General features: G+C 40.2%; 1 protein-coding gene across 16 annotated transcripts in view; it reads left to right on the top strand.

Annotated features, from left to right (window-relative positions):
• The window catches only part of EBF1 (EBF transcription factor 1), a 411,245-nt gene that overhangs the window by 385,265 nt on the left and 13,406 nt on the right, over positions 1 to 12,574 (top strand). For all 16 annotated transcript variants that reach the window (XM_086412671.1, XM_086412669.1, XM_086412666.1 and 13 more), the window contains 2 exons: positions 10,988 to 11,053; positions 12,025 to 12,202. In XM_086412671.1, coding sequence (XP_086268797.1) covers positions 10,988 to 11,053; positions 12,025 to 12,202 — 244 coding nt within the window. The remainder of the gene's footprint in view (positions 1 to 10,987; positions 11,054 to 12,024; positions 12,203 to 12,574) is intronic.

Genomic DNA, 12,574 nt, shown 5'->3' with positions numbered 1-12,574 from the left:
GGTTATCTTTGTCCAGGGAGCAAGGGTGGTTCTTCATTCCAGCAGGTGTCAGTAAAGATGCTGGTAAGACAGAGAGTGAGGTCCCGGGCTGGCTGTGGAGTAGGTGCAGTAGATGCTGACGGTAAGGAGGTGGGCTGCTGAGGCATGGATGGTACTGAGGAGGGGCTGTGGACCCTTTGGGCAGGTACAGAGAAAACACTGAATGTTAGAAACCATAGTTTTCCCATTAGAAATAAGACTGCTCGCATGGTGCAGCCCGCCATGAATAAAACTCAAGGTTCTGAACCACAACATAGGCAGCAGATCCTTGGGGTAGCTTCTCATTCACTGGTGTGCAAAAAAATAACAATCCCAGCCTCTTCTTCCTGTACACGGGAATTAGTCATTTCCAACACCATGCTAATTAAGAGTACCTTAAAGTAATGGGAGTAGGCAGCAACATCCTTAAATATAAATCATTTTCACCTCCACAGGCCACATGATATGTTTCATCTCTGTCGCTCTATCTGTATTGAAAGTGAATGTTTATAGTCTCAGTTCATCAGTTCGCATTAGCCTCATGCTGAATATTTAAACACAGAACAATCTGAACACACCATGAAGGAAGACAGTGACTGCACTTTCATTTGGAACAGCAAGGGCTCATCTAATAATAATTTAGTAAATCAGCCATTTAGTGGCTCAGTTGTGCACTGCATTGTGCCAAATATTATTCAGTTCCACTGTACACTTGCAGAATGGAAATTCAGATGCTAGTCACAGGCACTGGTTTTGCTCAATGCAGACACGAGACCCAAAATCACCCGCCCTAAAGATCGGCCGTGTTTAGTGATTTATCATAAATACAGAGCTGGGGCAAAATTAAACTGGAGTCGGCTGTATACCATGTATTCTAATTATGTTTTTATTGTTTTAGTCTTTATGCAAAGACTATCTGTAATTCAAAACCTGCAGTTGCATCAGTGAAAATACAAATAAGAAATCTTTGCATAACCACATTGCCTGTTAGCAGAAAAGGGGATGACTGAGGGTTTCAGAAGAGGAGAAAGAAAAACCCTATGTCTTTATCTTTTACTCTGTGACACCGGCCCTGCTCTCTAATCCTAATCATTTATTTGTTTTGTTTTTAAGAAACTCTATTAACATTATATCTGGGAACCAAAATGACTCAAAAAAAAAAATACAGTAACAAAAACAAGTCATATGGTATATTCACCTCTTAGGAAAAGCATGCTTGGGTTTGATTCCAAAAACCATTTTGTCTCTGCCTTTTCTTGTCAAAAACACAAACTGTGGAATGCAGTTCTTTTTTACCCCTCTCTCCTCTGTCTCTGCCAGAAAACTCACAGGCAAATTCCACTTCCCCATTTTGATAATATGCCCAGTTTAGGGGCTTGGTGTCCCCTCCTACTTATGCTTTTATCAGGGGAGTTTAACCTAGTTTTGTGTGCCCTTAAAATTGTATACACAAGTGTGTGTGTGTGAGATGAGTATGCACACACCTGTATCACACATTATTTTTCTGGGGAGGGAGATTGTAGATTCATTAAAAAGGCCATGACTCCCACAGAAGTTTTAATTTTCACTGTGTTACTTTATGTATGTTATCTTTAACTAACCAACTCTGCAATAAGTTATTCTGTCGCTATTGAATCATGCCCAATTTAGAGATGAGGAAACTGAGGCTCAGGACAGCTCGTGCAGCTGTCGATAGAGATTTTCCATTTCCAGATTTCCTCACCATTAGTCTGTTCAGAGTCTTTCACAGGGTTTTGCAGGCACATAATTCACATTGGCTCTAAGAATGCACATAGTTTGCCCAAATTCTCTGGAAAATAAGGAAGGGTTATCACTGCTATCTCTGCCTCCTGCTCCGTAAGCCTCACTGGCTGTCTGCTGAGCTCGAAGCTGGTCTGAGTCCACCGATGAGGAAACGGAGGAAACCGAGGGTTGCGTTTGCAATGCTGAAAGTGGCCGAGCAGGTTTTGAGTCAATGCTTTTGGATTCCAGAGCCTGAATCTCTAAAGCACTGCCTCCTAGAATTAAGAAATGGGAATTGTAAGAAAAAAGGCAGTTTTATAAACCAGATTTTTAGAATTTCGCAAGTTCAGCTAGGGGGAGGAGGAAGGTGGTAGCAGGGTCTGAGGGTAGCTCACAGATGGCTGAGTCAGGGGAAAGAGGCAGCAGGAATTAAAAATACAGTACCAGGAGATAATTCTCTTTCTCTTTAGCCCCCGAGTCATCGCGGCAGGGACTTGTAATAACAGCTACTCCAATAGCCTGTATTCTTGAGCCTCCTTCAAGTCCTTTTTTAGCATGGAGCTCTTGATGGGTGGGTGCGCGCGCATGTGTGTGGGTAACTTTAACCTTCATATCACACCCTGTGTACAGAGGCTTTGAATATAATTACTCATTAGTTCAAGGAGAAGTCACAGGGGAGGCACAAGGGGCTCATTTCTACCCAACACCCTTCTCTTAAAGACCAAAGAAACAGAGACACTAGGAGGTTTCCGGCCATGCTTGCTGTTTTCAGCCTTGAGTAACACTTCAATTAAACACTGGAGTAATAAGAACCAACAGAGCCCCAGCAGTCTTGAGGCAGTGAATTTTAATTGCAGTTATAGTCAGGACCATCTGTAAAGCTTTGGGAATCATCATTTACAGATACCATTCGTCTGGAGGTACATGCAATAACCAATGATGTTCAACAATTTAAGAAGCCAAAACCAACTCTATTTTTGCCTCCCTTAGATATCCTTAAAGTTCAGCGTAGTTCCAGCCTGCATGCATCACTTACTCAAGTTGAACTACACGTACTTGTCCAAAAATATAAATATACACATACATTTGTATACACACACGCCAGACACACATACACAGACATACGCCGACGTACATAAAATGAATCTCTTTGTTTACTCAATGGTCCTCTTACTTTCAAACTAGATATTTATTCTTTCTCACCCTAGGGAAAGGGAAGCCACAGCCAAAAGACAAAGAGAAACACAAGTAGTTAATTTCTGGCTTTCTGTTTCTAAGAGCCCAGGCCTTGGCAACTTAAAAGAGTTTCAAGGGTAATTTTGACTCTAGGCAGGTTTTGTTTCATGTGCTGACTTTACAACCTAGCCCTGAAAAAGGCACCTCTGTCCACAGCCTTCTCTTTAAGCAGAGACTTTCATCCTGATCAGAAAGTCGATTTCCAAGGCCACTCAGCAGGACCTAACCCAGAGCGCTGGTCTTAAACCAGTACAATGAATCGGAATAAGAAGAGCCAGCCAGAGGTTACCAAGTTCAGCTCTGTACCTCCAAGCAGGTCATATCCACAAGGGTGCAGACACCATTTTTCACTGTATTTGTGGCGGGAAGCACCCCAGGCTCCCATTCACCAATTACCATGACACCATTTAGAAGAGAATGCCACGAGACCAAAAAGAAGCGGGGGAAGCCATTGTCATCACTCTCCTCAGGAATACCTGGTTTCACAATTTATACTTAACTGCTGACACTTGAAAAGTCGAACATTTTGGTAAAATGAATCAAGCTGTAATGTTTCTTTTATGAGATCCCCTTGCAGGAAAGGGAGGTTTGGCACCTCGTGGAGACCAAGCTTAGTTATCCATCATAGTAAAGTCAGCTGTCCTAGCCGGCTTCTCAGAGGTCACGCGATCGAACCAGCAGCTCTTACAACTATATTATTGCTTACGGAACAGTAATTGAGGCACAAGATAAAAATTACCTGGTCTAATAGCGAACAATTTTCACTCAATAAAATTATAAGCCAAATCATTCATTTCATAACACTTTGGCTAATTTATTTGTTGACCTTTTAATATCCATAGCTCTTCAGTGGTATTAACTGCAACTCAGACAAAATCTCTTGTTCATTTCACTTTCATTGATTTTTTTTTTCCATTGAGGCAATAACAGCTGCCTGAAAACAGCCTTTTTCTTTCCACTGTAAAAGTCAATCATGTAAGTTAGTATGTCTTACGTTGATATAGCTGCGTTAGCTTACAACTGCCTTAATTCCATGTGATTCAGAAGTCTTCTATACCATGCTTCTAACAAATGCAAAGCTTTCTGGTGCACCTTCAGCCACGTGGCACAATGATACCTAACATACGTTTGAGAAGTAAGAGGAGTATCATCTAATCTAAACACAAAATTGGCCTCAAAATTAGAGGATGTTTGGAAGCACCCCTCCCCTTCAAACCTCTGCAGTGTCTTTAGAATACTTTTGAAGCCTCTTGTGCGAATAGCAGTAGACCCTTTCAAAATACTTAAATCCTTTGTTTTGAAAATTTCTGCAGATTTTGATTATGGTTTGAATTTTATCTTTCTTTAAAGGCTATGGGCAATGAGTGTGTGTTGGAATGCTCCTTAAGCTTCAACAGGGGCTTCTTATATAGTAAAATGCTCTGAAGTCTTTAGAATGCAGGGTTGTAAAATATAATTGTTACACATTTGGCATTTTATGCCTCCCTAGAAATAACCACTTGCTACCTACACCTCATCTATGTTCCTCCTTTCCATTTCAATTTACTCTAAAGTGGTCCTTAGCCATAATGAGAATGCCCCTTTCAACAGAAACATGTTTAATTATATCCATGCTAAATGTAAGCGACACTTCTCAGTCATAGGGCTTCTGAGTAAAGAGTGTTTAAAGTGTGACACTAAAGGCTTATAATGATCTGTGGTAAGCTCCATTTTGAGAAGTTCATAATACCAGAAAAAATGAAAAATTTAAGGAATGTCTCAGAGGATTGGAAACTAAACAGTGCTCAAGTATTATTTTGGTTTGTTTTATTCTTTCCCTCACCGCCCTCATTATAAGATTTTTTTTTTTTTTAGGATGCAGAGTCTACTATTGTGGAATTTTCCATTTGGCTGAATAAACATAAAGGAAGTTGGGATAGAAAACTACCCTCCACAGAAATACCTTTCAGTACAACTAGTATTTATTGTGCTGTACATACAGCTCTGTGGGAAATGGGCTGCCAGAAACTTCCAATCAATTTTTCAGCTCTTAGACTTTCCAATTAGTGTCACCCACACTTTCAGAAGCAAGTGGGGAAAGAGCTGGAACTTAAAGGCTAATAAGCTGAATTACACTGTTCAAAATTTGAACCCAGTGTAAACTCCAGAGTGAGGAGGTGCATGGAGTCAGTGCTGATTTCATTGATAGGTGCTTATCGACTTTAAATCAGGAGTGATTTTGCCATTCTGATATTTGGACCCACTGTATCTTGAATCCCCTGATAAGGAAAGCAGATTGGTGATAAATGGATGTCCAGGAAATGTGTAGTGACAGGAAAGTACTGTACTTCTTTCATAGGAATCACCCAAGTCAACTTGACTTTGATAATTGATGCTTATCATTTAGCTTCTGTTTTCTGCATCCCTCAAAACATTATTTTCTACTTGAGGGAGCATAAAGCCAAGCACAGATTGTCTTCTGAAATTACTGAAGCATCCCTGGGCTTTAATTTTATGAGGGAGTTTCCAGAGTCTCAAAATCTGATTCTGATATTTGAAATTAATGTTGTGTTGGTAAATGGGTAACCATCTGGCTTTATGAGTTGGTCTATATGTGTTCTGAATGGAAGAGAGTTCAGGCCATCTCCCCTGCTCATCTGGGTTTGAATTACTTAAAACATTGAACTGGATTTATAAATGGGCTCAGTATCAGATGGTTAGACACCCTTCCCACTCTCCCTGGGAGGCTGGGTGGGCACAGTGAATATGCACTTATTATGAAGAGCAACACATTTGGGATCAGATGCCGACGATTCACATGGAGGGTGAATAATCCTCAGAGATTTTACTGTCATAAAACAGAAGGAAAGATGAGTTAGCCATGTCTGCATATCAGATATGATATGCCTTGTTCCTGAGAGTATGCAAAAACCTAAGTATTTCTAAGAGTCTAGGAGTACAGTTAATAAAAGGCTAATGTACATCAAGACCAGCCTCATGTTGATAGCAGCCTATAACTTGAGATAATGTCTGTACCCGAGATGATTCATTATATTAGTCACAAAATTAAAGTGTAAGTACAAGCCAGCAGGAGTGAAGGAGCAAATTCACTTAAAAAAATGATATAAAAAACCTCCCCAGACTTGACCTTTGGGAATTTATATATTGGATTAAAAAGTCTAGAGCCAAATGGGGCACCAAATTTAAGTCTTCTACTTTTATAAACTATGCCAAATATATGACTTGTTCATTTCCTCATGTAAATTAAGCACATACGTTTAAAAATCAGTACCTATTTTAGACTCTTCAATAAGAATTTCTCAAGGGCTGTGGTTTGCTGAACACAGTGCTAGGGGCTTGGAGAAGGAGATTAAGACATAGCCATGACCTCAAAGTACCTACAGTCTAGTTGTTGGAGGTTGAAGACTCGCACATGTAAGAGCAGAACAAAATGACCCTACAGAATCTACTTCTGTGTGGCTCTGGGTGGGGCAGTCAGCACTCTCTTTCAGAGGAATGAGAGAGGTTAGAAGCTGGAGTCTCAGTGAAGGTGGAATTAGTTCTGATAGGATAGTGTAAGTATGAAGAGTTCAGGCTCTGATGTGTAACAGGACTGAGCTTGAATCCCTGCTCAGACATTCATTAGCTGTGTGACCTCAGGGCAAGTTGGTGGACCTCTCTGAGTCTGTCTCCTTATCTGCCAAATGGTGATACAGAGCCTCACCATGAGGACCGAATGAGTTAAAAGTCTCCCTTCCAAACACAATAGTTTTCTTTTCCACCACCATCAGTACCACATTCATTACCAGACTCTACAGGATGGGAAGGCATTGCAGATGGACACAGACTGAAGCCAGTGTTCCAGATGAAGTAAGAGCAAACGAGTGATGGTTTGGAGATAGGAGGGGGCCCAGCATGTTCCTTCTAGACTGAGGAGGTCAAGCTAGCCCAGAATAGAGAGCAGTTCTTCAGATGTATAGGGAGAGGAGGTTGAATAAAGAGGGGTGGAGATCTTTTGCAACCTCCTAGGAACCCTGTACCGTAATTCTGGGAAGATAGGGTGCCTTGAAAGGTGCTGGAGAGGAATGTTGGTGTGCGACTACTTGGGCAACAGCAAGTTTAAGAATTATTTGCTAACTGACTGGGTTGCAACATGGGAAGTAAAGCCGTATCTTCTCACTTTTTTGTAGCCCATTTGCCATTTTTATCATTAAGGTTCCAAAACATAGCAAAACTTATGACAATTATACTTGACTGTTCCTTGAATCTCTCCAGTGTTTCTACTAATTCTAAACAGATTTAGTATAGCTTATCCATTTTTTCTCTCCAGAATCCCATTCACATAATCATCAATGGTCATAGCAAGGCAGGTAATGACCAGTTTTGATTGTGAAAGGAAATAGGTCAGTAAAAAGTTGTTTTTAAAGAGTAAACATTTTCTATGTCTTTAAGAGAGAATAAGTCCAAACTTATGAAAAGAAAAATAGTCTGACTCAGGATATAGGTTGGAGAATAAGCATTACCTCTATAAGGAGACTCTGGGGCTTTTCAATATTTAGGGTACTAGTATTTGTCTTCTTAATTGCCCAATGGGATATGTATTTTTTTAATCCAAGGATAGGATTAATTATCTTGGAAGAGTCTAATCTCTACCCTCATGTTTTAAACTGCAAGCAGGGAGTCGTTTTAAACATTAAGAAGAGAAGAGAAAATCTCTCTTGACAAATAAATGCTTTGAAAAATTAGATATTAGTACTAGTCAAATGCTCTTTCTTTTCAGAAATATTAAAATTGCATATTAGAATGGAAGGATCCTTATACGATGTCACAAAAAATAAGACTTTAGGAACAGTTTCAGAGACAAAAGATTATATGAAACATCCAGCTCTTCCCCTTATGGGAAATTTCTCTCTCTCTTTTTTTAACATCCCAGGCTCAATCATTTCCTAATGTGAAGTTACAGATTTTTCAAATTACCATATAAAACTGCAAAAAAATTACACTTGTGACCACCGAAGAGATCGCATATACTATCAATTTGATTTTAAAAGGCATATATCTTTTATACTACCTGTCATTTTTATAATGCCTTTTACAAATTTAATCAATACATTTTAACATTCTATATACTTTAAGTGCAATATACAATAAATATTCAAGTTTCATCTTAAACATGCTTTAGCCTTTAAATTGTTAAAACTGCAGTGCCCTTTCAATCTACTTACATAATGTCATAAAATATACATTTCAAGGTAAATGAAGTCAGCTACTTCAATTTAGTCCCTCAAACTGGTAGTAAATGAGAGGTTAACACTATGGTGCCAAACCCATTATTGAGTAAATTTAGCACCTTGGACAGCTCTGTAAAATCTTTATTGCTTTCCTGACCTGCTCGTCATGTTCTGTCTGTGTGTTCAGTGGTTCTCAGCTCTGATTGAAAGGCAATATATTAGATCCCCAACACAAACACGCTTGGGGGCTAGTTCACTGGGAGCCTAATGACATGGAGGTGAGAGCAATTTTCTGGTCACCGAAATCCAAGCACCTTGCAGGTTTGCTGCACTAACTCATAGAGGACCCAGACATTTCCTTTCTCCTTCCCATTTGTAGAAATAACTAATAGAAGCTGAATCACATTGGCCAAGCTGAGCCAAAAGCTGTCTCCCCCTTAAGCCCCAAGTTGATACCACAATGAAGGACACTTTAAAATAGGCAAGATGCTATTTAAGAGAGTCACTTTCAGGACATGACATTGGGTTCACTGTCCTCAAGCCTGCTGGTCTGAAGCAATGCTGGGCTGCTGACCTGACTACAGCAATGTGCCTAGTGGAAAGCGTGTCCTGGCTCCATGGATTGAAGGAGGAGGCAACTCTAGGAAGTGAAGTTCACGTTTCACTTTCAGGGAGTTGAATACTGATGAGAACTCTGGGTATTGAGTAAGGAGAAAAAGAAACAAGTGAATTATGTCATCAAAACCTGTTATCACTAAAAATATCAGTTTAAAATATATATCCTACCCTGATAATTGGAATTTTTCAGGTACAAGAACTTCAAAGATACTGGAGTTTATTGGAACTTGCCTCCTCCCTGGTCCTGTGAAATTAATTAAAATAAGTGCTGCTTGAAATCCTCAGTGATACTGTTTCAAGATTGAAGTTCACAAATGCAGGTTCTAACTGCATACCTCATCTTGCTTTTGACAAACAACAGTCGTGTATTTTTTCCCTAAAATGAGAAGAAAGAAAAATACCTTCTTTGCCAAGCCCAAACACTGACATAAATATTCATTTGAAGAAATAAAGAATATAGACCGAGAGAAGTCAACTTTTAGTATATAAACTAACTTGACCCTGTTTTGTTTTCATCTTTTCTAAGAGCCAGGTAAAGCCGTGAGGTTTTAATGAAAGCAGTGCGGGCTGAATTTGATCTGGGGATAGGGTTTACTGTGCCCATACCATAGTAAATTATTAACTGCTGCGGTCAGACAGCACTGCAAACAAAAATGTGGTAGGTTATCTTGTAGCTTCCATTAAAAAATAAATTATTTCAGATGGATTGATTCAAACCCCATTGATTATATAATGTTTTCCACTCCTTATCTGAAAAATAACAGAACTGTTTTGTAAATGGGGTATAGCAGCAGCTTAAAGCACGCATAAATGTTTATTGAGAACTGAAAACCCCTCTACCTCATTTTTGAATTTAGGACATTATATATGTCATAAGTAGTTACTGCAGTATGACAACTATTTTATCTTATATTATAGAGAATTTAAAATTGAAAAATGCTAATATGTATCTAAAAGCTTGTCATTTCAAGAGTTGTTCAAGAATTTTTGAAGAGGCTATGGTGACAGCAAAATGAATGTAATTATATCCCTATTTTGTGATCAGTGTCTGCAGTATGTGAAAATTGAACAGTACTGCTTCTCCATGCAGAAATCTATTGTGTAAAACATTTAAAGTTAAACTTCTTCTTGAAACTTTACCCACAGCAAAAAAAAAAAAAAAATGTAAACATATCTTCTTGCAAATCACCTCTGATAATCATACCATGCCTTCATGTTTGGTTCTCTGATAAACCTCCATTTTATATGTATCAAGCTTAGCTTTTCTTTTCACACTGCAGTATAAATGAATCTTCAGAAAATTGGGGCTGAATAAAGGAACAATTTCTTGTGGTTAGAGTGAAAAAAATTACCACCACACATATTTTTGTAGAGTGCCCTATATTATTAGAAACAGGCATGCTAGCTAAATATGGGAGTCCACCTAAATGAAAGGAGACATTTTTTTCTTCAACTGGAGTGAACAGCAGAGCATAACACCTAGGAGGAGGATGAATGAGCAGTTGGGGAAAATGACAAACAACACTGAAATAGCAGAGAATTGCTATAAAAGAAGCAGACTCTGCCAGTCATGACAGTTAGTGCAGAGGGAGCTTCTGGGGGCAGGAGAATTCTTTTGTAAGAACCTCTGACAAAACAGCACATCACCCCCTGATCTCATGACTCTGCCACACAAGGGAGATATACAAGAGGAGGCTAATGCCACATGCTTCTTACTAGCTGAAGACTGATTGGAAATCTCTTGAAAATGACCTGTCTGATAAGGTCATGGTTCCTGGAATAAGCAATTAAGTGCAAAATAAACACATCTTAGGGATTCATAACATGCACCAACTGACATCGATCGTAGTAATCTAGTAAATGACCTTGCAATTGTATTCAGCAATAAACATATGAGTGCTTTATCGTGCTTATGGCAGACTATTGAGTGATGTATTTTATCTTGCAGTACCAATGATGCTCACCTTTTGACTTGATTAAGTGTGTATATGAACAGGGATAAATTGGTGATTTAACACCATTCTGGGGTTCCCCAAACCCACTGCCCTTAAAGCAGTGTGTTGGCAAAGGATGGTGAGAGGGAAAATAGAACATGATCATGTGAAAAGATAATGACATCCTGCCTTCACTCAGAGGACTGTATCTGCTTTTCTCCTTGACAGGAAGTGATACTCAAAAGGGCTGCAGATCTGGTAGAAGCACTCTATGGGATGCCCCACAACAACCAGGTGAGCGCGCTGGGTCTCGAACCTTCCACATTCAGCTGAAGCTCCCAGAGTCCTCGTTAGAATGAAAAAGTGTGAAAATTGTAAAAGTGCTTTCATGAGTTCAGAGTAAAAGTCATTCAGGCCTAACATGTTGCAAAGCCATTCGGTTCCTCTCTCTTCTTTTGTAAATCTTTTATTGCCTTTTCTAGGGAATAATTTTTCTTATGAGAAAAGGTACTTTATTTAAAAGGAATCTCCTGTGGGAATATAGTTCATCATTGAAGAAGAGTTACTGGTGCTCAATTTCGAGAAAATTTAGGAGGAAAAGGGGGGCTTAATTTCTTCTCCTAAAAAGTGTTAACAAGGCCTGACCATTGTCTGCATCTGTTTCATAGAGCAACTCCATGTTTCTGATTCAACTTGCTCAGGAAACTACAAGTCTGAGATAATCCTTCCTTTCTTGTGTTGCTTGAATCGGTTGGTGTCCAAGGGACACAGCCCTACTAATACTTAAGGACACACTTAACACACTAACACTTAAGGACACTTAACCTTCCCTTAACTTCATCCAGGGAGATGAATTTCAAGGCACGTGTGGACACATGTGTATGAGAGAGTGACCCCAGAGTTTTCTGTGTTACTGGTGGGGAAGGGAAGGCCCCAGGTTGCTGTACTGTACTGCAAGGTAGTATGGAGGACTGGCTGAGTTAATCAGCTGTCAAAGTCACACAGAGTTATGCAGCCCAGCTTTGTCCTTAGGGAGGTAAGTGTCCTTAAATGAGGTCTTCACCTCTCTAAGCCTCGGGTGGCCCATCTGAGGTATGGGCTTGATGATGATGAGACTGAACACACAGGTTTGTTGAAAAGGTTGCAGCAGTTAGTGCAGTTAATCATGGAAAGCCCTGAGTGCAGCCTGCAGTAAACACTTGGGATGTGGTACTCCCAGGAATGTGACTGGGGCAGTTAAACGGGATGTTCCTGTTACTTTTCAGGAGATTATTCTGAAGAGAGCGGCTGACATTGCAGAGGCTCTGTACAGTGTCCCTCGCAACCACAGCCAGCTCCCGGCACTCACGAACACCTCGGTCCATGCGGGAATGATGGGCGTGAATTCCTTCAGTGGACAACTGGCCGTGAATGTCTCCGAGGCGTCGCAGGCCACCAATCAGGGTCAGGAGCCCTCCCTTGTCCCCACCCCCACCTGGGCTAATTTCCTTGCCCCCTCCCAACCTCAAGCTACCTCTCCCCATTTATTTGACACAAAAGAGTTTACTTAAAAAAAAAATTCCCCCCCCCCAAAAAAAAGGGGAGATTCCTGGGTCTGTGTGTATCAGATATTATTATAGACTTTTGGTTCTAGCCATCATGTTTGGCAATCTGGTGGGGGGTAGCTAGACAGGATCCATGAATTTAGCCATCTCTGCATTCGACTTTTCACTGTAAACCATGACTGACAGGTCCCAAAGAGGGCTGGAATTGAAGTTCTGGAGGGGCCAGAGCCTATCATCCTCACCCAGGAGTAGGAACCTGTTACCTCCAGGG

Source organism: Bos grunniens, chromosome 7, assembly GCF_055505025.1.
Source record: "Bos grunniens cultivar Pamir isolate PY7600 chromosome 7, Bosgru_T2T1.0, whole genome shotgun sequence".
Lineage (NCBI taxonomy): Eukaryota > Metazoa > Chordata > Mammalia > Artiodactyla > Bovidae > Bos > Bos grunniens.
Note: the sequence above shows the minus strand (reverse complement) of the source record. Positions and strands in the feature narration are given on the sequence as shown.